The sequence below is a fragment of the Eleutherodactylus coqui genome, chromosome 13 (genome assembly GCF_035609145.1).
Source record: "Eleutherodactylus coqui strain aEleCoq1 chromosome 13, aEleCoq1.hap1, whole genome shotgun sequence".
NCBI lineage: Eukaryota > Metazoa > Chordata > Amphibia > Anura > Eleutherodactylidae > Eleutherodactylus > Eleutherodactylus coqui.
This window is the reverse complement of record NC_089849.1, coordinates 73,297,090-73,323,360: the sequence shown is the minus strand read 5'-3', so window position 1 is coordinate 73,323,360 and position 26,271 is coordinate 73,297,090. Positions and strand designations below refer to the sequence as shown.

At 45.0% G+C, this 26,271-nt stretch overlaps 1 protein-coding gene across 1 annotated transcript in view; it reads left to right on the top strand.

Annotated features, from left to right (window-relative positions):
* The first annotated feature begins 205 nt into the window (after positions 1 to 205).
* LOC136588431 (cytohesin-1) overlaps positions 206 to 26,271 on the top strand; it is a 40,882-nt gene continuing 14,816 nt past the window's right edge. The window contains exons 1-11 of the mRNA XM_066587625.1: positions 206 to 356; positions 12,328 to 12,410; positions 14,289 to 14,353; positions 14,812 to 14,878; positions 15,952 to 16,070; positions 17,584 to 17,664; positions 18,611 to 18,723; positions 19,152 to 19,300; positions 19,389 to 19,501; positions 22,869 to 22,947; positions 25,642 to 25,713. Coding sequence (XP_066443722.1) covers positions 338 to 356; positions 12,328 to 12,410; positions 14,289 to 14,353; positions 14,812 to 14,878; positions 15,952 to 16,070; positions 17,584 to 17,664; positions 18,611 to 18,723; positions 19,152 to 19,300; positions 19,389 to 19,501; positions 22,869 to 22,947; positions 25,642 to 25,713 — 960 coding nt within the window. The 5' untranslated portion in view covers positions 206 to 337. The remainder of the gene's footprint in view (positions 357 to 12,327; positions 12,411 to 14,288; positions 14,354 to 14,811; positions 14,879 to 15,951; positions 16,071 to 17,583; positions 17,665 to 18,610; positions 18,724 to 19,151; positions 19,301 to 19,388; positions 19,502 to 22,868; positions 22,948 to 25,641; positions 25,714 to 26,271) is intronic.

The following is a 26,271-nucleotide window of genomic DNA, read 5'->3' as shown; positions in this document are numbered from 1 at the left end:
GCTCAGGTTATCAGTGCGCCATGCTGGACTATATCCCTGCGCTCAGGTTATCAGTGCACCATGCAGGACTATATCCCTGCGCTCAGGTTATCAGTGCAACATGCAGGACTATATCCCTGCGCTCAGGTGTTCCAGCAGGACTCCTCCTTTTCTTCCGCGTCACACTCCACTGCAGCCTGCATGACAGGAACAGGGTGGGACCGCATCACCCTGCCCTCCCGGGTGACGTGCCTCCTCCGCCCACACGTCGTGCTCGGACTTGCAGCTGTCATTACAGCAAGTCCTGGTTAGCTGGCAGCTTGTGAGCCGGTCAGTGTGTGCAACTCCCTCCGCCAAGATGGTGCTAAATACGGATGGTGAGTCGTTCCTTCCCCGCAGGAGGCTCTATGGGTTGTGAGTGGGATTGTGTATATAGAGGGACGGACAGCAGATGTTCTGGGGGGACTCTAATTAGCCCCTGTTTGTTAACCCTTGGTGGTCCGTGTTGTACATGAGTGTGATTCAGTAATCGATCATTTTGGAGGGTGAACCATCGTGAAAGTTAATGATTGATCGCCCGCTGCCGTCCTCTTCTAACACGTCTGGACGTGAATGATTATTGTTCATGTCCTGATTACTACAGAGCTACCAAACAAAGCTTAAAAATGTCCTATACGTTTTTCCTGATCGCGCTCAGCCTCGTCCTACGTCAGGCGGTCGGCTTAAAGGGTTTCCCCCGCGATCGTGACGGACGTCTTATTTAACTTGGCGATGAGAAATGCAGGTGTCTTCTACTGCAGGTCAGCCATGCGTGAGCCTCACGGGGTTATTATCTGCCGCCTGCGCACATTGGCGAGGTATCGCAATAGGGCTATCTAGTTATAGGGCAGCAGAACTATTTCCTGATGGCGCACAGGAAGCGTTTAGCGCTTTTCAAACACCTCCAAAATATATATATATATATATATATATATATATATATATATATATATTAGTAAATTTAAAAATGGGTGGCGCCCGTCTTTACGCCGCGTCCTTTTAGGCCAACTTGCCCGTATGATTGCACAGGTCTGCCAAATAGAAGCCATTATTGGCTGCCACAGCGTACGGTTTTCCTTTAACGCTCCTGTATGGCCGGTTTCAGACGAGCGTACTGTCAGATGTTCGTATTACGGATGGCGGTACGTCCACACGTTACCCGTATCTGATCTGTTTTCGCCTTCGTATATTATTTTCAACTGGACAAGTCCTGATCCGTATTTGCCCGATAGAAAATAATAGCAATACGGAGGCGAAAAATGGAGAAAACGGGTCATGTTGTGTTTTTAACAATTCCTGTGTAAAATATGGCGGTGTGACTTGTAGATTTACGTTAGTTCCGTATTACGATCCGCAAAGCGTGGACCAGATACAGCGCTAAAATACGCTCGTCTGCAAGCGTCCTACTGCGAAGTCTGACTAAGGCCGGGCTCACGTGGGCGTACGTGTACCGCGTATTCCAGCCATCGTACACATTGCCTTACGTTGTTCCGCTCACATCTGTGTGGGGGCATTGCGTAATGCGCAAAATAGGACGCAGCATATTTTGTTTTGCCGTGTATTACATGCAAGAGAGACCGTGGTTCTTTATTGGCGCGTAACCAACTCCCACTAATGGGCGATTACATTGCGTACGGGCGGCGTATATACGCGACAGTGTGGGAAATTGTAAACAAAAAACCCAGGAAGACTACGTGTGGCGGTGTGTGAGATGCGCAGTATGATATTGCCGCCATATGCGTCGATAGGCCGGCTCCACAGCGGTAAAACCTTGCAGTGGTTTACGCATGAGGCCGCGTGAGCCCAGCTTATAGTTTTTAGTTGAGGGATGTATACTAGTGCATTGGCCGAGTGTTACAAAGGAGACACTTTTTTGGCATATTTTTAGGCTGCCTTCACAATTGCGCTCGGATTCCGTTTTTCTGCTCTGAACGGGTCCGTCTTATGACTGAACCAAACCGATACTATTTACTATAATGGGCCCCATTCTGTTTCCGCTCAGCTGCGCGGTACTTGACTGGATGTAAGAGCGCTGCATGCAGCGCCATTTTTTTACAGTATTTTCTGCCAACCGGAGGCTCCAAGGCGGCGTTGGCTAATGATAGGGTGGCTTTACAGGAGATGACTGTGATCTGAATAATCGCTTGCATGCAAACAGTCATTCAGTGTAAACATGGCTCCAGCGGGTGACGGGCGCAGACTTGTTCCCTAGTCGTTTCTTTTTAGGTCACCTAAATAATGAGTTGCTGGTTGATCAGCAGTCGTCTGCAGTAAAGTCACAGTCATCCGCATTTGAAGGACCCGCAGACAAACTTGCATGGAGATCCCCTTAATGACCCATATCTCTGCGGACTGATGAGCAGTCATCACTCTGCATTAACTCTTTCAGACATCTGTCGTCTGTGACGTTCTGAGTGGGAAGTATTAGTTCCTCCAGGATAATGTCCCCGTTGTCTGCAGACACGCCGGACGTCCAGAGGCTTGCCTGGACCATACAATACATACTGGAGGGAATATATTAAATGCCGGGCTTAATATAAAGGCCGTTGGAGTAAAACGCATCGGCTGTATTCCGAGGCACTCCCTTTTTAATATATTTGGCTCATCTAGATAAATGATATCTATACCAGCTCTGACCTGGAGGAGAGGTCTGGCTTAAATAATACTTAAGGGTGTATGCTGCTCTCTTCTGCACTGATGACCCATGGCGATCCTGTCCTGGGCAGGAACTGCAGCAGCGCCGCTCTCTCAGTGCGTTTAAAAATCGATTTCTCCCAGGCCGGATGAACAGCTGATGGGTACTGGTGTATCTTGACGCCACCGGAAGCTAGGGGCTGGGCTGACCTGGCTTTATGCCCCTGTCAAGCCCTTAGCTTCTGATTGGCTGTTAGTGACTGACTTCAGTGCGGCCTGCCTGCAATTGTCCCCGCAGTCATCCTCGGGGCCGGAGCAGGGAAAGGCTCCCTGCCATGTTTCCCGCTGTTACACTCAGGCGTGGCAGAGCTGAGCAGTGCAATAAGTACAGTGCCGGAAAACAGAGCGGATACAGGGTGAGCTGAGGCACCACTTGAACTACATCGCTGAAGCCGAGGCGGTGGGTGCTGAGGCACCGCAAGAAACACAGCACTGGACCGGGGAGCGGAGCTGGCTGGGAGCTGCGCTAAGTACAGTGGCACACTGGGCACCAGAAGTGGGGAGAGCTCGCCCAACGCAAGAACTGCAGGGCGGAACGGTGAGCGCTATGCCGCATCTCTGACTTGACCCCGCTGTCAGTGTTCCCTGCTGTCATCAACTCGGCTCTGTGTCCTCCCTGCCGCTCTTGTACAAGCCAATCGAAAGCTAGGGGCTTGACAGGGGGCGTAAACCCCCAAAAAGCCAGGTTGGCCCCTAGCTTCCGATGGCATCAAGATACACCAGTACGCAGCTGATGGACGGGGGTGACAAGCAGTAGACCCCAGCCCATCAAATACTGATGACCTAACCAGAGGATAAGTCATCAATTGAAACAAGCCTGGGTTCCCCCTTTAAGTCTGCTGGGCCAGACATCCATGGATCCTCCTGCTAAGTCATGCCTGTTTAAAAATGGAATACGTGGCGTAAAATTGAAGAAAGTTGCCATTTTTTGCACAAAGAGGCAAAACTTCCAATTGTTTATGCCACTTTTACATTGATAAACTCCCCCAAGGGTAACAAATGTGGCAAGAACTAAACTTTAGCTGTGCAACTTTTAATCTACACTTTGCAAGACTGATGGTGCAGGCGGGAGCCTATACTTGCCTCGTGATGTCCTGCGTTTCTTGACATCATGTATCCTGTTTGCTTCATGCTTTACCACACTGGCACAGATCCAGCCTGTCCACGTGGCACAGGGACACAAGGTCTCAGGTTGGTGACAAAATGTTACAAAGAGTTGGCAGCTTCCGGGTATGTCCAGACGGGGCGGAACAATCCATGTCAGAATCTCTCATATGAAGAGGAGGAATCCGCACTGAACATCCGGCGCTGTAATTGACACGCTGCGAATCCGTAATCTGCTTCACAGGCCAATTTCCACAGCGGATTTTTTTCTTTCTCTGCCATGTGCGGTCCAGATCTTAACAATCTCATTCACTTTATTGCTACTGTAATTGCCGCAGATTTTCTGTGCGGAGGGGCCTCATCGAAAATCGGCTGCAAATCCGTCCTGCTTGGACGTGCCCTAGGGATGCGTTCACACATTGCAGATTTTGGCGCAAATCTGATGCAGACTACCTCTTCAATTTAAATTCTATGGAAAGGCGGAAATCTGCTACAGATCTGCGCCAAATAGTGTTTATTTACACAAGCGAGAATATCACATGAGTTCTCTGTGTGACACACAACTCGTGCGGTGTATTAACCCATTAGTTCCCATGGGTCATTTACACGGGCGTCTGACATTTATTTTTAGTTAAGACAATGACACATTGTAACATTGTAAATTGTAGGTGCCAATTTTCTGTCTTTAGAACAGTACTAACTGCGCTAATTCTGTGAAGAAGCGCCTTCTTTATAAACTTGGTGCGTATTACTCCGTGTTTCAGTTTAAGGCGGGCGTATGTAATGCAAGTCTTTATAAATCTCTCCCTTTAAAGGGGTTTTCCAGGGCAATACTATTGATGACCTATTCCCTAGATAGGTCATCAATAGTTGACCGGCTGCGGTCCGTCGCTGCGTCTGATCAGCTGATTGGGTATCTGCTGTTGGTGCCACATGGAGGCATGGCGTGGAATCTGCTCCTTCAACACCTGTGTAGTGGCCGACGCTTGTAACTGCAGGCACAGCTCTCGCTGAAATCGGTGGGAGCTGCAGCGGCCACTACACGGTGTCGGACCATCAGCGTCCACTCCATAACCCTGCGTAGAGCGGCACTGATGGAGGGAATTTCCAGGGAAATACTATTGATTGCCTAAGTTGCCTTTCTTTCCCCCTCAGCTGTAGCTGCCGTTCCAGGTTTCCTTCACTCCTGAATAATCGGTACTGTTGTATTATGTCACCACTGGAAGTTATGGGTGGCAACATAATACAGCAGTCTTCAAATTTCATAACACCCACAGCTTCTGATTGACTGGGGGCATGTTTCATCCCCCAAGTACCGTCGTGACACGGAGCGGCATCGGAGCGGAACACACAGTGACCGAGGCACCCACCTGTCAGCAGCAGAGAGTCGGCTGCTGGGTTGGAGTAGAAAGCCAGCTGCATCAGGTGAAAAAAGTCAGCTGACGGAGCAGTGAGGGAGCGGAGCCACAGCCTAACAGCAGGGGGATTCCTCCAGCACCGCCACGATCACTGTCAACGGAGGTGGCGGGTAGCGGTTGCCCGGGGGAGATGGAAGAGGGATGCCTGCTCTGGGAGAGTGATAGCTGCAGCGTCTGTAGTGATTTTTTTTTTTTTTTAACATGGAAGCATTTATAGCTAATAATGTAACCCTAGCAGGAAAACTAACCCTAACCTTCCAGGCCAGGCTACAATCAATGCAGATGCTGCTTGGTTGAATTCTTGAAGGTCCTATCGGGAGCTAGGGGTGTGACAGGGGGGTTTCTCCATGCAAACCCTGTCAAACTCTTAGCTTCCGGTGGCGTCAAGATACAATAGTACCTCATAAATCTACCCAGTTTGCCACATTATAGGATGCCAACGAGTGTCCAAGCATGTTTTGTTATTTAGGAGCTTGGGGTAGCTGGGTACCGAGCAGTGTGAACAGTAATGGCAGTCATATCAGTGGGCAACCAATTTTCCCAAAACGCTCTGAATTTTGTATCCGTTTGTCAGTCGGGGGGGAAATACAAACAAATGCTCATCGGCCTCTAGTGGTGGTTTTATTTATTTTTTTTAATTTAATTTTTTTTTTGGAGGGTAACTTACCATTCCTCTGCCCTTCACCCTTATTCCTCAGATCCATATATGAGCCCTAATTACTCTTATTACATTTTTTTTGTTTTTCCTATTTCACATTTTATTCTATGTAATCTTTAACTTTTGCCTGACAGCTTGTGTCCCCATAGGGTCACCCGATGGCCAGAACTAATGCCACAAGCAGGCCTCCCATTACTTGCATACAGCAGTGTTCACTCAGCTAATAGGCGGGTAGAGGCAATAATCATCATCTTCTCCTTTATGAGGAGTCCGGATGTCTCTGTATAAGTATGCCGTCATCTGGCAGCAGGCGGGTAGTTATGCTGATGCTCACACCTTCTATAGCAGCGGGCGCTCCTGTAGAGGCCCCGCACGGATGTACCGCTCTATATGTACACACATGTAGAAGAGAATACAGAAGCTGTAGCGGTCTGCTCACAGGAATGAGTGCAGATAGTATCATGCAGAGTCAGCAGACCTCCGAGAACTAGATATTACTGAGAACTCAGGAACTGGAAAATTATATGCAAACTTCTTGTAGAATTGCAAAATACTTCAGAACTAGTTGTTCCATCACACTTCTGCTTTGTGGGAAGCTGCTGCGTTACCACACTATGTAGTCACTGACAGCGGGGCCAGTACTGGGGGAGGTGGACCGAGCGCTGCACTGCTGGAAGGAGGCTTCTGTAGAGCATGGAGGGTTTCCCTAGCAGTATGAGCAGCAGGTTGTCTGAATGGTGCCTCTGTACAGTACATTACAGATATAAGTCTTACAAGGTGATGGCAGGCTGCTAGGACTTCTGGGACCACAATGATCCCAAGTATGAAGGCTTTCCCCTGCTGTGGATGAGAAATTCAACCAAGTTCCAGTTAATCAGCGCTGCTGCCCCTTCATTCTCCAGATGGGTGGCAGCCCACGACGTCAGACCACCACTGATCATAAACTGATGGCACAGCCTAGCGACACAGCAAAATAGCTCTTTAATAATGGTGTCCAGTGGAGCAGGCCTAATTTAAAATTTTTTTTCCCCATAGAACTCTATAAAGAAGAAAAAAATTCATTAAGGGGTTGTACCTGAATTACAAGTTATCTCTGTCCAAAGGATGGGGATAACCTACTCATTAAGACCCCCCCCCCCACCAATCCTGAGAATTGGGGTCCCGTGTCCTTTGTCCTCCTTAGTGTGGACTTACTACCCCCCCCCCTCCCTCCTCTCGCAATGAGGAGGAGAATGAATGGAGCTGAACATGCATACATGGCTAGCAATCCATTCACTGCAGATGGGAGAAGCATCCCCACAGCGATGAGAATAGGGGGGCACAGGACCTCCGTTCTCAGGATCAGTTGGGGTCTCAGCAGTAAGACACCCCCCACCGATCAGCAAGGTATTCCCTATTAGATACGGCGTAACTTGTAATTCTGGTACAACGCTTTAAAGCCTCCATGTGGAATATCTATATGCTTGTGAGACATTAGGGCTGGCTTCACATTACTCACAGCTGAACTATCCCTCCGCTCCTGCAGTAGTCACATGACTGCTGAGGCCAATCACCGGCATTAAAGGTCATGTGTGCACGAACGGCATGTGACTTCTGGTTCCAGCGATGTTACCCATCAATGGCTGACCGCTGCAGTAGCGTCTGGGGCCAGTGTCACAGTGCTGGAGGAGGGGGCACTTTGTTATTTTAGACAGTTGCTACCCTTTTTAGCCAATTTTAAAATTTTTTGGAGAAGCCCTTTAAGGTGGATGAAGTGTCACCAGAGGTGCCTTGTAGTAGTTTACTCTATTGAGGACACATGCAGGCTTGGTCAGGAAGGTGTCTGTATATGAGGTGGGGGTTGGGAGGGGATTACCATCAGCCAAACAAGCTAGCTATGGTCGGCTTTAGAATATCCATGATTAGTATAAGATTAGCGTGGGCTGTAGGGGATCCCAGGGTAACTGGCTCATCAGCATAGGCCTGCTGTATGTGAGCAGTGTGCTCACGTTGCTGCACCGCAGTACTTGTACTTCAGGGTGTTGGGAGGAAGCATCTAACAATTACTTGGGAGTTCCCAGGTTGTTCTGTACCCTTCATGTTCAGGTACATGGCTGATGTCCTCTGATGCCGCCGGGGAAGCAAACAGTCCAGACGTCACAGAAATGTCTTCTTGCTTTATATTCCTGCTGCCTATGTCAGAATTGAAAATTCTGGGTTATCGATTACCAGTTTAGGTATATGATATAAAAGTGCCTGTCCTCCCATACACGTGACCTGAGCCAGCTGCTTCCTACTGACTTGTATGGAGTACAATTCGTTTTCTCCACCACGCGTACAGGTCACCTTCATCAGGGCTCTTTCACACGAGCATCGCGATTTTCAGTCGGCTGAACGGGCGCACAAATCTGCTGTTTGTGCACCCGTTCAGGCGGCCTGGGTCCGACGCATATAGGCCGAGCCCAGATAGCCATTCGGCCAGCTCTCGGCAATGGAAGGGGGCGGTAGCTAATGTGCTAAACTCTCGCCCCTTGTCTGCTGCCAGCAATGGGGGACGAGGGGGGAACAGACAGCAAGGGGTAGGGAGGAGGAGGAAGGGGGTCAGAGTTTAGCAGACACGCTAATTATGGGTCCCTGAGCCTAACTCATTTATCGCACCTCTCTCCACCAGTTAATGTGTTTAAGAAAAAGCCAACCCAGCAGTCGGACATTGGTGGGCTGCCCTAACCATGTGCCACCCATGAGTCTACTGAGATGACCCCGTAACCATCACTTCTTGGTAGTGTTTGCACAACTCGGTTACAGTGTGATGAAACGAGTTCAGCGCCGGCTTCTTGGAAGTTCCCATCTTTAATGCTTCTCTTATGAATATTCTTGTCACATGACATTTTAATGAAAGTCAGCAATTTGTGCCACTTTCACATCCAAATCGGTATTTACGGTATATATATATATATATATATATATATATATATATATATATATATATATATATATATATATATATATATATATATATATATAATTTATTTATATTTTAGTCGGGGCTGAGTGGTCCCCAGGGTTGTATCCCAAGATAATCTGCTGATTTTAGTCTTACTGTTTTATTTCTTTGTGTGGCATGCAGATACGTAAAAAAGTATTTGAAGAAAATTTGTGTGAACTTGTCTTTATAAATGGTTCCGGAAATAATTAGATTTTTGGCTTTTTTTTGCCACTTTAATGAGCCTGAATTATAATTACTGCGTAGTTGTTATAATAGAAAACTTACCGTGTAAACAGGTAGTCGTTTATCTATGAAAGACTTCTGTTTTCTGTGAAGAGTGGTTGGGGGCCAGAGATCGTTCCAACCTGCTCCGCCTCGCTCCTATATAAATATTGTTTCCCCCAAAATAAGCCCTACCCCGATTTTTAGGGATTTTCAAAGGTGGCTTGAAATGGAAGACCTACCCTGAAAATAAGCCCTAGCTGCATTACATAAAAAAAATAAACAAACACCAAAAAAAAAGCCATTTCCTAGCAGACTCGGTCCAGGTCCCCTCCACCATCCCTCTGAGCTCCGACGCGCTTCTTGCAGTCCTCGGCTGCCCCTAGAATATCACTTCCTGGTTACGGGAGTCATTAATCCCACCTCCAGGAAGTGATGGCTCTAATTTGGTTCTCAAGCTCTGCTCAACCAATCAACAATTAATTGGGATTGGGGGTGGGGTATACTAATTCTCGTAGTCCACCACTTGACATGTTGAAGTAGAGTAGATCATGTTGCCTTTTGGACAGCGCGCTCATGTGGGGTGAAGTGATATAAACCTACGTACGGCATCGGGTAGATACCTCTATGTACCATGCTGCTGTTTCATGACCATGTGGCCCTAAGCCTCACTCCTAAATTGTATCACCCTCTATAATGCCCAATAGTAAGAACTAGTCTTGCATCAGAGTTGGCATCAAGCAGCAGTGAGGATCTTATGACTCACACGACTTCCGTCTTCTGCACATTAAGGCAGCGCCGCTCCCAGATACGGCTCTGAAATCAGGGTTATGTGCCATGCAGGATGTAGGTTAAGTCATTACCAGAATATTATCACCATGGTAACTTTACTGTTTGTTACTAATCTGATATCTTTATAATTTGCTGTAAATGATGATAAAAATCGGAGGCTGGAAGTAGACAATTATCATCCCACGCAGATGGCAGGACAGTAGATTGGGACCTGCGGACAGGATTTGATTCCTCCAAGAGCTTATGCAGAGTATGGAGCAAAGAAAGTATTTTCACACCTTAAGAACCAAGCACCCTAAATACAAAGCCCTTGATCCCGGACTTTAACCCCTTAATGACCAGGGTGTTTGGGTCCTAAAGGACCAGATACTTTTTAGGGATTTTACCAATGTAGTTTTACTGGTTTCCTTTTTTTTTTTTTTTTTTAAATTTCCTACTTTCCACCTGTAGCGGAGGCATCCATAGGAGCTTCAGTTACAGGTAAAACATCCCCCTGTAGTGACAATCACTGGCAGTGCTGATCTGTGGCTTCTAGGACCCTGCAGCTCAGCCTTGGCAGAGGGCACTTGGCTGTCACATGATCGTCGGGTCGCATAGTGGAAAAAACACTCCCACTTTTACTTCTTAGTACATAGTGCTCATTGAATGCTATGTAGCCAGGAAAGGAGAAGGCAGAAGCTGGTTTTTATCCGCTTCTCTCTGCTCCTCCGGGTCCCCTGCTGTGTCTGACAGCTGAGGAACCGACCTGCTCCTGCTTGATTGCTGCAGCAGAGGCTTTAACCCCACGCCGTACATCTGCTATCGACGGGGATTAAAGTCCAGGACCAAACGCCATATATTTATAGCGCTTGGTCCTTAATGGGTTAATACCGTACAATAGTAAAGATGTCGCGGGATTAAAGGTTCTGCAGTGTGGTGCAGGTATGTAAAGCTTGACTAACAGCTTAATAAAGATTTTGTATATTTACAGTAGATGGTAAGCGCTTACGGGCGGGTTACTCCCTTATTGTCTCATCTGTTGATATGTTGGCGCTACATGAAGACTACGGAAATGTTAATTACTGTAAAGCGCTGCGGAATAAGTTGGCGCTATACAAATAAAGATTATTATTATTATTTATTTTAGGAATACATTGTAGCTCTATTCCCTAGTGTTCAATATCTGCTTGCAGGGAATGGGAAGGGTAGGCTCACACGAGCGTATGTTCAATGCGTGTAAAAAGAAAATGCAGCGTGTTCTATGTTGTTGCGTATTATGCACAGTAGAGCCTGTGTAATAAGCGCTGTACATAGGCAATTTCATTGTATATGTGGGAATTTTATATGCAATATTGCTAAGCGACAGAGCAGGAAATTCAATCCGTCAGACTGCGCATGATGTAGTGCATGAGATACGCTATCCTGTGCAGTGACCAATCGCTGCCCTCCGCTAATAATCTTGGCTTTTATATTGGACCCTATACATGTTGGTATTGGCTCGCTCATATGGGTGTATGGGGGTTGCATATTACGCTCGTATTTATTTTCACATGCATAATATGCGCTACACACAGCAAATGCCTATGTTAAATCCCCATTGCCTATATTGGTGTGCAATAGGACATGCTACGCTCATGGAGAGGGGGGTGGCGCTACAGGGGATCTCTTGCATATCTCCCCATATTTTGAGGGGGTGTGACTAAAGGGGTTTTCTCAGGGGTGGGGCTAGAGGGATTCTCATAGTGATTTAATATCTAGCAAAAAGGAGGCGGGGCTAGCGGGTGGCTCCCGCTAGCCCCCCATCCCTATTGGCCAGAGATTGAATCACAATGAGAATCTCTCTAGCCCTTTAGCAGCGCCCCTTTTCACTACAAATATGGGGAGACCCCCTGTAGCTCTGCCCCCTCTCCTCGCTATAGGGGATTCCAAGGCTGTTGCATTTTGAATGCAATGAATGTTTGTTTTAATTTTAAAAAATCTGAGAAATGGTCCATGCTTACTAATACGGAGATACCAGGCGGGTACAAAGACCAATTCTCAGCAGCTTGCCGAAAGGCAAAATGCTATACGGGGGGAGGTTGTAGAGGTGCAAAGTACTGACGAGCAGCCCCGCCGCCACCCGCCACCCATGGGGGGGGGATAATCCTACGGACACATGTAGTGCACCATGCATGCTTTCAGCTTATCAGAAGTGTTATAGTGTATAAGAATGCTGTATACACCGATGGTTGTGATCGCCTCGCTTATATTACACACACAGCTGGTTTGGGGCTTTTTATTATCGTTGATCAGCTGCTGATGTGGATGTCACAACACTTGGCAGTCATTCTGGATGAGCGTATCCATGAGTCAGGAAGCCATAACGAACAGAGGAACTTATTATTACTGTTTGTACTGCCAGAGAAATCCATAGTCGTGTATATAGAATGATACGATTGGTGAATGCCATGTGAGTAACGTATCGCCCCTTTCTCTAGTGCCCAGCGACTTGACGCCTCAGGAGAAAGAGGAGTTGGAGAACATCCAGCGTAGGAAGCAGAAACTGCTGGAAGACATACAGGTGAATGTCCTCTTTATATCAGGTTGCTCTGGGATGAAATGATGTGGTGTAACCGCTTTAAAACTGGTTTAAGTGACGTTTACTTTTTGTGGACTTTTTGAGACTTCACTGTAGGTACACTCATGCATTCTGAGAGCTAGTGGGGCGCATGGTACTTGACGTAACTGAGCCCGTGCCATGTCCCAGCAGGAGTTGTCCGTGACTGACAGTCGGCCTCCCGCTTCAACAGCGGGGATCGATGAACTTTTTTTTTTTCTTTCCCTCCCCGCTGTTAACCCCCTACATGCCGTGATCAGTGTACATCGTAAAGAGTTCAGAGGGAGTGCACTTCCTCTGTGACGTCGTCTGCCGATGGGGTCCAGACACCATGCACTAATGTCCTGGCCTGCCATTGCCTGTGATCGCTATTGTAAGCGATAATGCACTGCAGTACTTTTGTACTTCAATGCCTTATCATGGCCTTTGTGGTTTAAGTCCCCTACAGGGACATAAAAAATGTAGAATAAACAAAAATTTAGTAAAAAATTTTTTAAAAGAACCAAAAAATAACACTTTTTTTTTTTTTGTGAACTTTCTCCTGTTTGTATAAAAAAGTTACACCCCCCCCCCCATTTGGTATAATATCTGTAGCGACCTGTACAATAAATTTAACACAATTTATTCTGCACGACAAAAGAACCGTAAAAAAACAGATTAATCAGACTTCATGTGGCATTTTTCTGCACGTAAATGCTGTTTAGACTGCTTGTAGGCAGTGTTTTATCACACAAGGCAACAGTGTATTTTGGCCTGTGAGTATGCTGCGTATTCGGGGATCGGAATAAGCATACGCCTGTGCGAATGCACCCTTGGGCTGAGTGGAGAGCTGCTCTCTGGAGAAACCAACGCATCTGTACACCACACAGAAGGAACATTGACTTTAATGACCGGCAGATAGTTTGTCCCCAATGATGAGTTCCTCATTGGAGACCTTTCATGTGAAAGGAGGTTTGTGTAAAGTGGACCTTGTAATTCTACCTTTTAAAGAGTTTCACCACCTAAATGTATTTGATAAAGCTGGTTGAGATGGAGAATGTCCTGGTGGGACTCATGCGCTCATGCGGTGGTCCAGGTTCGACCAGAACAGAGTTGTGTATTTGAGATGCACTACTAAATCAACCAGGCTGTCCATAGACTTTAGGTAACTGTGTCCAAATAGTTATTTCTTCCAATTCCCCTTTGTATTTGCACACTACCCTGTGCATGCAGGTTTAGTTCTATTGGGAAGGAGGAAGAAGTTGCTCCCAGACTTTTGGTGGCAGTTTATCTCCTGGGGGGGAACTAAGGATTGGGTGTGTAACATCTAACAGGTCTGATCTCTTGTTGGGGCACGCTCAAACACATGTTAGTTGGCCTCTTCCACTGATGTCAGTGGGTTCAGCTGACTGTATTTGCCTTTTAGATAGTCTCCAAGCAGAACAGTTGCTCCCGAGGGGAGAGGAGCGACGTTACTCAAATTGAAATGTTTTTAAAATGTTTACTATTAGATGCAAGTGGATACATGTGCGCCAACCAGATGATGGTTGGGAGGGGTGCAGCTTGTTACACAGCTATAAGAGGAGAACAATAACCTACATTTATGGGATCGTGGAAGGAATGTCATTGTACCCAAAGGGACACTTGGAAATTCATAGCTTTACTTACATGGTCTTGGTCACGAAGGGGTTAATTAAGTGGGAAGTTTGAGAGAATTGGTAAATTAGATATGTAAATGTTTTAAGGTAGATTTTATGGAAGAGATTAAAAGGGACCGGCTCCTCGTAGGGCATTAATATTGACTTTAATAATCTGCATATCTTGTTGACTAATTTTTATTTATTTTTTTTTGCATTTTTTTAGAGACTGAAGGAGGAGATAGCAGAAGTTACAAATGAAATTGAAAATTTGGGTACCCAGGAGGAGAGGTAAGAAGAAAAAAAAAAACTTTTGGCATACGCGGGACATTTTTGGCTAGGCTTTTTTTATATAGCTTCATGCAAACCTCATATTACTGTATACTGGACTGTAGTACTATGAGGTGAATGGCTGTCATTGAATTGGTGCCTGTACTATCTAATATATATAAGTCTTTGATGCAGTTGGTAGGAATTCTGCTCACGGCACAGAAGGCTTACTGCATCGTAGGATTTTAGGGATTCCTGGTTTTATAAATCAAATGCTAAGTATCTGCCAGTAGGGGGGGTCTCCCTTCTGAGTTCCTCTACCTGTTGGGTACTGAGCCTCTGCAGGGTGTGCACTGTAAGTGCCTGAACATGTTGGAAAGAATAGTAATGTACAGTAACTATGATCTATGAAGTGTCATTGTGCTTTTTATTAAGGATATCGTACTTTGTTGTAATCCTAACTCTCAACTGCTTAACAGGAAAAATATGCAAAAGAATAAACAAATTGCCATGGGAAGAAAAAAGTTCAATATGGACCCTAAAAAGGTATGCCGCTTGTTACCGTTCATATTGGTAAGCTTTTGGATGGTTCCTGTTGTGCATTAATCAGCGATTAGTTGGACATAAACATAAAAATCATTGAAGAGATTTTTGCTAACTAGAGGACTGCTGTAAAGCAATTAGCTGTGGTTGCTGCGCACTGCAATAGGTAGGTGATAAAGATGAGCGAGTATACTCGCTAAGGCACATTATTCGAGCGAGTAGTGCCTTAGCCGAGTATCCTCCCGCTCGTCTCTAAAGATTCGGAGGGCGGGGAGCAGTGGGGAGGAACGGAGGGGAGATCTCTCTCTCACTTTCTCTCCCCCGCTCCCCGGCGCAACTCACCTGTCACCCGCGCCAGCCCCCCAACCTTTACAGATGAGCGGGAGGGTACTCGGCTAAGGCACTTCTCGCTCGAGTAGTTAGCCTTAGCGAGTATACTCGCTCATCTCTAGTAGGTGATCATATAATACACGGTTGTGCCAAGGTCACCATTGTGGCTTGTGTTCTTTCTGCTAATGGCACGGAGCATTGTGTAAAATTTGGCCCTGTGATCAGTGGTTGTGTTCACCCAATCACCCTTAAAAGGCCATGTGTGATGGATGGACGCACTACTGCCATAATGGTCAAGCTTCCAGTCCTTATTGCTTGGCTCTCTGCAGACAGTGGTGATTGCTAAGATATGCTATCCATATACGGTTTGGGCAGTCTGACCTCCGATCAGTTCACGAGTACCAAACTCCTTATACAAAGCATATTTTTACCAAACGCGGTGCTGCTCTTGTCCATAGACTCTGCCTGGTATTGCAGCTCAGAGTCATCCAAGTGATCTCTCCCTAATCGCATTATAATCCTTCTCCACCCCCCCCCCCCCCCCTCCTGTTGTGTTGTAAATTATTGGGGAGGAGCTGGAAATAAGGGTCAATTTAGTGGAAAAAAACATTGCGCACTTCATTCCTGTGGGCAGCATGTTCTCTTTAATATGTAACTATCCCACAAAATGTATGTATTGTATGACGGAGCAAGTAGTATTGGAGCTGTTCAAAGGCAATTACTTGTATTCCATTTATGTCTTGTAGGGTATCCAGTTCTTGATTCAGAACGAGCTCCTGGTGGACACATGTGAGAACATTGCTCAGTTTCTATACAAAGGGGAAGGATTAAACAAAACTGCCATTGGAGACTATTTGGGGGAACGGTAAGTTTATGTACATTAGTCATTCTTGTGCATTTTAGGGTGTGTTCACTCATAGTTGGTTTGGTGCAGCAGATTTCACCCCTTCCATTTAAATCTAATTGAAAGGGTAAAATCATCTGCTGCAGATCTGCACCAAAACCTGTAAATCGTTTGCAGATCTGCTTTGTGTGAACATGCGCTCAGAGGCTTTGAGAAGGCAACAGAGCACAGATGTGTACTAACTCAGGAAAAATGTTGCAGTGCTTGAGGGGGTACAAAAAAAGGGCAACTAAAATAATAAATGGAATGGGAGGACTGGAATACCCAGAGAGGCTATCCAAATTGGGATTATTCACCCTGGAAAAAAGACGGCTAAGGGGCGATCAAATAACCATGTATAAATACATGAGGGGACAATACAAGGATCTCTCCCATGATCTGTTTACACCCAGGACTGCGACGGTACGTCTAGAAGAAAGCAGGTTTCATCACCAACACAGAAGGGGGTTCTTTACTGTAAGAGCAGTGAGACTGTGGAACTCTCTGCCTGAGGATGTGGTGATGGCAAAATCCATAGAGGAGTTTAAGAGGGGACTAGATATATTTCTAGAACACTATGCTATTACAGGATATAGGCATTAGGTGACCAGCGGGGTTGTTGATGTCAAGCGTTGATCCAGGGATTACTCTGGCTGCCATCATGGAGTCAGGAAGGAATTTGTTTCCTCCAAATGAGCTAAATTGGCTCATTATTTTTATTATTTTGTTTTACCTCTGGATCAACAAGGGGGGAGTTGAAACAGGCTGAACTAGATGGGCATTGTCTTCATTCAGCCTAACATACTATGTATGTTACTATGTAACTTGCATATATTATAGAGCTGATCTCTGGGACGCTTAAAAATGTCTCTTCTAGGAGCCATCATTATGGAGCAGATCCCCAGTCTGTGCCTCTGCTATGATTAGAGCTATTTTAATGTTAAGGCTGGGTTCACACTGGGCGTATTCCTGCAGGAAATCCTGCGATTTAGCCGCAGCAAAAACCGCAAGACTTCCGCCGGGAGAACCGCCGCGGAAAAACCCGCAGCGACTTTGAAGCGGCCCGGCTGATCGCTTTTCCGTTGCGGCTGGCGCTCCCATAGAGGAGAGCGCGGCCGCGGCGGAAAGAAAAGATAAACAGACATGCTGCATATTCCAGCCTGACTTACCGCAGCGGATTGGCCGTCCCGTGTGGACGAGATTTCTGAGAAATCTCGTCCACATGGCTGGCTAATCCCGAGATTGGCGGCCGCGGGCGGGTTTGCCGTGGCGAAATTCCGCGCGGCAAATCCGCCCTGTGTGAACCCAGCCTAAAGTTGTTAAAATTCTTTCAAAATAAACAAATTGTCCCGATAAGGAACTTCCTATCTGATCTTCCTTTCCTAAACCCAATTTTTATGTTTGGTGTAATCAGACTATAAAGAGATTTTATTTATGTCAGTTCATGACTTGACTTTCTCAAACGGTTAACATTTTGTCCTTTGGATATCCTCAGAGATGACTTCAACATCCGTATCCTTCATGCATTTGTTGAGCTTCACGAGTTCACGGATCTTAACTTGGTGCAGGCACTTCGGTGAGTTGGTGGACTTGAATATGATATTCCATCGGGGTCATTATTTATCATAGTATGGAAGGCCGAAAAAAGACATTTAGCCATTTTCTCTTAATATACATGTTACTTGCCTTGCAGAGGGTTTACTGAGTAAAGTTGTATTTGAAGATGCTGTAAAGGAATTTAAAGGGGCTGTAACCAAATAGACATTATTCCTTCAGTTCGGTCCCCCACCTCCCCCCATAGCAGAACATAATATACAGATACATGCACATATTTGTGTGTGTGTGTGTGTGTATAATTTATGCTATGCTTGAGAAAGGCGCTGAAACGCGTTGCATCCGTTCCGTTAGCCAGTTAGTGGGTGAGAGTACCCTCTGCCCACATCCAGGCTACCTTATACGTCATTGTGGACTGTTTTTTTTCTTTCCCCTGTTGGGGTTATAAATCACTTGGACTGTTAAGTCAGGAGCGCGGAAGATTCGTTTTTTTTTTTCTCCTACTGCTTCGGCAGTTTATCTTTGGTTTTTCAAGATATGGAAGAGGAACACATTTCTTGAATGAAGAGTATAATGGAATAATTGCTCTCTAAACTAATGTAAAAACTCTCACTTTGCGTGCACGGAAAAGCTGGGGGCATTGTTGGGTAATTGAACTGTAGCAACAAATGCCAGGCAGCTGCTGCCAAGGCAAAAAGGGGCATGGGATGCTTATAAAGAAGCACGATGCATATAACCAGAACATGGCTCTGCTATAGCGGTGCTTTAGTACAATACCGTATATGTGCACTTTGTAAAATGGTATCTGATGGGACACGCTGCATAATGAAAATACAGCGTCTGCAGGACCCCTCCGTAGTCTAATAGTGGCTCCTTGCTCTTCGCCTTCTCATGGCCGTGGAGCAGGCACACACAAGTGAGGTTCTACTATGTAACTGTTCTCTTACATTACTCTGTTTCTCGCTCAGTCAGTTCCTGTGGAGTTTTCGCTTACCAGGAGAAGCCCAGAAGATCGATCGTATGATGGAGGCATTCGCTCAGCGTTACTGTCAGTGTAATCCGGGAGTCTTTCAGTCTACAGGTTCGTTGTTTATTTACTTCATTTCCAAATCTTTACAATTCTGGTAGTTATTAAATGCTCACACACCTTCGCGTTTTACCGCGGTGTTTTGAACGCAGCAGTAATCGCAGTATAACGCTCCCATTGTTTGTAATGGGGCCTCTCAGACATGCGCTCAATCGTGACTTTTTCTAAAGCGATTTTCAAGCTCTGCTCAATTTTACAGCATTTAGCGCACCTCATCAGCCATCACAATGATGGGGTGCACTAAATCCCACTGTCGGGGGCAGGAACATGCGGCCGAAAATTAAAGTAAAATTGAAATTGCAGCGTTTTGCCAGCCACATGTGTGAGACTGGCCTTAGTATACTTGACTTTTTTTTCCCTGTAGTCTTGTTTTGGTTAGCTTATCATTCCGACCTCTAATGACTGGTTTCTTCTGTCCGCAGACACGTGCTATGTGTTGTCTTTTGCTATCATCATGTTAAATACCAGTCTACACAATCCTAATGTCAAAGACAAACCGAATGCTGATCGATTTATTTCTATGAATCGCGGCATAAACGATGGAGGCGATCTACCTGAGGACCTATTAAAGGTTAGTGCAGGTGTGCGCGTGCGTATTATTCATAGCTGAATAATAATCATCCTATTAACTAGTTAACGACCTTGTTATGTCCTTCTAGAATTTATATGATAGTATAAAGAATGAGCCATTCAAAATTCCAGAAGATGATGGAAATGACCTAACCCACACATTCTTTAACCCTGATCGTGAGGGCTGGCTTTTAAAAATGGGTAAGTCCTGTTTTGGTTTTTGGTGTGTTTTTTGTGTTGTGTGCGCTCTTTGATTGGAGTATCATTTTTTTATTTGTTTTTCTGTTTTTTTATTTTTTCAGCCAGATGGGATTTTGTGGGAAGTGTTTACATTATTGGCTAATTCATCTCGAGCCTTATAGTTTAGATGCCTCAAAACCATTCCATTTTTTTTCTCAGTGTCTGTGTATGGTTTTCTGGCTTGGTTTCCTATTCCCAATCATTGTTTCACAAACTTGTTAAAAAGCCGTACATTGATTTGCAGGAATGCTGCCATCCAATAGGTGGCGCTGCAGAGGTATTGTTCCATCTTACTTATTTGCGTAAATTACCCAAAGGAGCATGCGTGGCTGTATAAGTGTCCTCACTCACTTCTCAGGTGTCTTCTCGCACCCTTTCTGGGTACTTACTCCTCCTTGGGGAGAGACTATGCCCCCCCCCCCCCCCTGACCCACTCACACCCTAGGTGTCTCCACGCACTTTTAGGGTGCTTTCCTTAAGGAGAGACAACACCCCTCTTGACCTTTTTCTCAGAGGTTCCTGATCCTATAGAAAATTAGACCTGTAGTAAACACTGATGTTTTTGATCAAAGAAGATCACTTTTACACTTGGACCATAGTTTGAGGTATAATGAGCCATTTACATGAGAGGATTATTGCTCAAAATTCGTTTAAAACAAATGAATTTGGGCGATAATCTTGCAGTATAAATGCCAAAAAAATATCACTCACTGTTCGTTCGCAGGTTATTATCGCTGGCGTCTAGTAACATGTTAATGCTCCCTGCTCAGAACTTCACATAGAAAGTAAAGTGCTGAGCAAGAAGCCCACAATCCAGTGGCAAAGTCTGCCTGTCTAAGCGGTCTGCACGAGCGCTAATGAACTTGGTGACGTCAGCACTTGTGCAGTCGTTTAGCCGACTGTCGTCCCGTATAAAAGGGCCATAACTGGTAAGAGTCCTTCCTTTTTACATTTTCTCAGTTCAGAAGCACTGGGGGAGGTATGGGAAGATGGTAGGGAAATGCCAGCTAGTAAGATGGTAAGTAATAGAGAGTAGAGATTTGACCTTAATAGAGTGAGAACGGGTGAAGTTGGTGACACTTCATATATAAAACGACCTCCTAGAGTTTGCTACATACATTAGTGGCAATAGACGTATTATTAGTCAGGTTTACTTAATCCACATGATGTGGTGCTACCCAAAACTGGCCAGATATGGGGTGGCAGTATTGGCTGGTGGGCTCCCTCCGCTTGGCACCTCTTTTAATGGACCACAGTGGATTGTTGCTAGCAGGTTAGTGGCTTTTGCACTTGTAAACCCAACTGTAATACCTATCTTTCTCCCACAAACCTCTGCGGTGCTGGGCCATTGCATTCTCAAGGCTTTATAGGCAATGTGGATGCACTTTAACAGATTGTGAATGGGCTTTGTGTATGTGGGACCGCACAATATGGATGGGCAGTACGCTGGCTCACTAGTTGGCACTAGTGCCTTGCAGCGCTGGGGTCCTGGGTTTAAGTCTGACCAAGGGCAACATCTGCATGGAGTTTGTATGTTTGCTTGCATGGGTGTCCTCTCACATTACAAAAGCATAGGTGAATTTAGAATGTGAGCTGCAATGTGGACCAAACCCTGCAGAAATACTTATGCTCTATATAAATCAGTAAAATAAGTAATTAATTTTTTACTGCTTTTGTAAATGCAATGACACCAAAATACTGCAATCTGACTTCAGTCACGTTTATGTTCTTTCGGGTTAAAGGAGGCGAAAAGTTGAAAGTGCACTTCAACTATATGTAGTAAATGACTAAACTCCTAATATTTTCAGACTTAGCAGGCCATTATATGCCCCCTGGAATCTGTAACCTAGCAAATGCTAATCCAATATGTCCTCTATATACAGCAGTCCCTTGTAGTAATACTACCGTCTTAACCACATTCTTTTATGGGCTGGTGGTGTGTTGTTGTTTTATCCTTTACGTACAAATTGTAGTTTTGAATTTCAATGTTTGTTTTTCTTTTTTTTTTTTTCTCTTTGCATGTTTTCTACATTTCGGCTACCCTTATTCTGTCCCGCGCTCCAGGAGGTAGGTACATAGGTTTTATGTTATCGTAAGCACAAGTAAAGCGGACTTATCTCTCTGTGCTCCGTTATTGCCGGATGACTTGTCTGCACTGCTGCTTGCTGCTTTTTAGGTATATCTTTATGCAGTAAGAGGTGGTTAAGGTGAAAGCGAACAGATCTGAATAGGAGAATGACTGAAGTGTTTTTCAGTCTTTAAAATGTTAATTACCAAACAATTGGTGATCAGTGTCACTGTAAATGAGCCTAAATTAGTTCTTGGATACTCTTCTAGAAAATGTCATAAAAACTGGTAAACTGAAACTGCTTTTATTTCCAATAATGAGAGCTTAGTTTTTTGTGATTACATTGGCCGCCTTACTTATATGATAAACCTAGACCGTATCGCTACATTGAACAGTTCATATGTAAAAGTGATACATTATGTGATGCCTAGTAGCGGGTAGGAAGGGGCTTCTGCCTCCTGTGTGCTTTAAATCTGTCATGCAGGTAAAAAGGTTGGTTAATGAGCCGTATCTTGGCTTGTCCAGCCTATTCTTGTGTTCCTAGGCCGCCTGCTAGACAGGGCAGTTTGTATGTTTGCTTCTATGTATAATTCCATATAATCTGCTAGATATTTCCATGTTTTTTTTTCTCCAGCACATGGATACACACTAGGGGTCTTAGGCTGGGGTCACATAGGTCGTATTCCTGGCAGAAATCTTGCGGTTTTGCCGCAGCGAAAAAAAACTGCGAGATTTCCGCCTGCGAGGTGGTTAGTGGTGGCGACCGTGAGGCTGCGAGGTGGTTAGTGGTGGCGACCGTGAGGCTGCGAGGTGGTTAGTGGTGGCGACCGTGAGGCTGCGAGGTGGTTAGTGGTGGCGACCGTGACCGTAAAAACACTAATTTTAAGCATTAAAATTCAGTTTGAGTGACCGTTTTGAGCGATCATCTTTGCATACTTAATAGTAGCTAATTGGCTACTAAAGAGTTATGCACAAGCAGCGGAACACAGCCGCTACTTCTCGCCAAACAATACAGCTGCTTTGCATATGCAAACAGCTGTAGTGTTCTCTGTGCTTACAGCTCGCATCCCGCTGTGAGTTCACAGCAGGACACAGGCACAGAGAATCTTATCAGTGCAGCCAGCTGATCACTCAATTCTAGCAAGCTAGAATTCAGCGACTCGTGCACGCCTTGTTTAAAATGTCATATGCACCACTGATTGATTAGACTTGGACCCTGTTTTAAATAAAACTAATTTCCCAATTGATCTGTTCCTCTTCTAGGTGGTCGTGTTAAGACGTGGAAAAGACGTTGGTTCATCTTGACAGACAACTGTCTATACTATTTTGAGTATACAACGGTGAGAGGCATGTGTGTGACATGTGATTATGTAGAAGTGTAATATGTACCAACTCATAGAACACATTGATGGCTGTGATTGGTGGGATTTCTTATAAACGTAGAGGAAGGCATTTCTATGGATTAAAACTTGCTAAACGGTAAACCCACAACATTTAGTTAGCCTGGACAAGGTTAAACTAGCTGCAGTTGACCTTTAGGAGAACACATGTCTGAGTCACTGTCTCTTAGAGACTTTCACAAAACTTCTGTGTTTTTTTTTTTTTTTTTCTTTTCTCGCCTGATATGCAAGATCAGCTAAAAGCACAGATGTCTGAACATGAACTGTTCAGTGAAGAATTTGGGAAGTTCGCCCTCATGGAATAAGTCATGAGTGAAACAATGACTGCGAATGCAGAACTACAGACGGAATAAAAACAGCTATAGAGTAGTTGAGAGTTTGAGCAAACTGAATTGTGTCCAGCAGAACTGCAGCAACCCCATGGTGTATTTTTTGCTTTGGTCATTGATGGACACTTTAGATGTGTGAGATCCATCCAGGTATACAGCCAGTAAACGGTCCTTCAGTCTTTAAGCCTGTTCTTGGCCGAGGAACATGTACATGTTTGTCCTACTGGGAAGAGGAGACTAAATTGCTGGCAAACATTGCTGGCAGCCGCTTATCTCCCATAGGAAGAAAAACTGTCTTTACTGAAACCCAACACTCCCTAAAAATGTATGTTATATAGATAGATATCTAATTACACACACATAAGATGCCATCCTGTAGTATGGTAATTATGCCCTTGCTACAGTATGTCTATCATAGTTTAATTCCAGTGATGGGGTCTCTAGCAGAACATTCCAGATATATTACTGTAAATGGACTGTGGCTCTATAAACCTATTCTATAGGTTCATTTAAACTGTATACTAACAAGCCTGATCAATATTGTATAGGTTTTGGAACGTGTATGTACACTGGATGGTCACTTTATTAGAAACACCCGTCTAGTAGGGTCTTAAACCTCCTTTGACCTTTATTACCACAGCATTTCATTGTGGTGTCCATCCGCAGGTATCGGAGGATCTAGGGTATGCCAAGAAAACCTTCTCCATACCATTACGCCACATCCAGTAGTCAAGAAGGGTTCATCAATTCATGCTACTTCCACCAAATTCTGACCCTCCCACCAGTACGGTGCAACAGAAATATGGATCTGAGCAGGCAATGGTTTTTTCCTGCTCAGTGATCCAGTTGTTGTACTCCATTGGCCACTGGAGTCCTGTATGGCGCTGGGACTAGTCACCTGTTATAGCTCATCTGTGCTTCAGAATGATAAGTTGGGCTTTTGGAATCATCTGTGTTTTATTCGGTAGCAGTGCTTGACTGTGCCCCACCTGGTTGTTAGATTCTTGACATCCTCCTCTGATCCCTTTGGTCAACTAGTTGTTTTGCCCGTGAGATTCCCTCTTTGCTGTGTGTTTTTTTCCTCAGTCACACTATTCTCGGTATATGCTCAACACCTCTTGCATGAGAAAACTCCATATTGGCAGTTTTGGAAGTCCTGGCCCCAGCTATTCTAGCATCAGTGATAAGGCCTCGTTTAAAGTCGTTCCAGGGTCACATGGAGGCGAATAAAAGAAAAAATAATTCTGATGTGTTTTTTTAATGATTTTTATGGTATTCATCCTGTGTGATAAAGAACACAATATTTTCATTATCTGGGTCATTACAAATGCAGTAGTATCTATTGCGTGTTGCTTTAAAATAAAAAAATTGGCCATTTATTTAAAGATTTTTTTTTTTCAGGATGAAAAATGTCTTTTCTTTAAACTGGATTTTTTTTCTTGCAAATTTAAAGGTTATTTAACTTCTATATATATATATTTTTTTGTCCCAAGGGGACTTAGAAGAAACAACTGTTCAATCACTAGGATAGTAACACTGCATTACTTATGTAGTGCATTCTACGAAGCTTATGACAAGCAGCCCATTAGACTGCTGGAGACGGGGCCTAATAGGCTCAGTTACATGGTAGACATGGAGGCCTCTTTCGGGCTTCCAGCTGCCATAGGAGGCCATTAGTACCTTATGTTCACACTGCAGGGTGCCAATGGGTAACAGAAGGAGCCCCTTCCCCCTGTCATATGCTCACATGCTACAGTTATTGATTGTGGCATGTAAGGAGTTAAACTGCCAGAATCTGAGGTTTCTCTAAACCTGCACGTACATCTTTTTAAGACTGTGTAAAGTCCATTAGGAAGGTAAGTGAAAGGCATATTGTCAATAAGGGGTTAAGGCTCTGTTTACATCCTCTATAGAGCCTATGTGTGGCATAGGAAAGGCTCACGGTATAGATGCCAAAAGTATCCATAAAGCACCATTCACCCAATGGTAACCAGGAGTGTCCATTTTGCCCCATCGGGCCATGTTGTTCTATGCAAAGGTATCCAGTATATAGTCAGTACTCAGAGTCCCAGGATGTGAACACACCGCCTATGGCTATGTCACCTGTTTCCATGCTTTGTCCAGGCCGTATGGCGCACTCTTATATATTTTTATTTTTTGGGATGCCTAAAGGCAACACATCTCGCTGTTCTTTCTTCACCTGTAAAATCACCTTTGGGATGATAACAGTCTTTTAAAAGTACAAGCATACAATCTTATCAAACAGTCCATTCTAATGATTTACCTGTATTTTAATCTCTGGCAGGACAAGGAGCCTCGGGGGATTATACCTTTGGAGAACTTGAGCATCCGGGAGGTTGAGGATTCAAAGAAACCTGTAAGTGTTTGTTTTTGTTTACTTAAAATGGACAAATTGAAGAAAAATGGCAGCATTGCTGCTTAAGGCCTCATGCCCACGGCCAGAATCAGAACCGGCGTCCCCCAGAGACCTATATTCGCCTCTCTGGATCTGCAGCGAGAGTCTCTGCCGGTGCGTAGTACAGCACATGACGCGCCAGCGTTGTGTGGGGACGCCATTTCCCGCGATACTTCCACTGTTCTCATTGAGGACGTATCGCGGGACGGACCACTTCCATTGACTGCAATGGAAGCTGTCCGTGTGTTTTACCGCACAAATTAGAACATGCTGCGATTTTTCTCTCCCCCCACGAGTGGAAAATCGCAGTTGATTTCCGCTCGTGGGCAGGGGAGAATTGATTATCACAGCATCTCTATGGACTGTTATTGCTGCAGAATGCGTGGTGGGCATCTGGCCAAAAATTCAGCTGCGATAATCCGTCCGTGGGCATTAGCCCTAACCTGTATCTTATAAGACCCTCCTTATAATTGAGGTCAGGTGGACCGCTGCACATAACCATGCAGTCTTCATAGACAA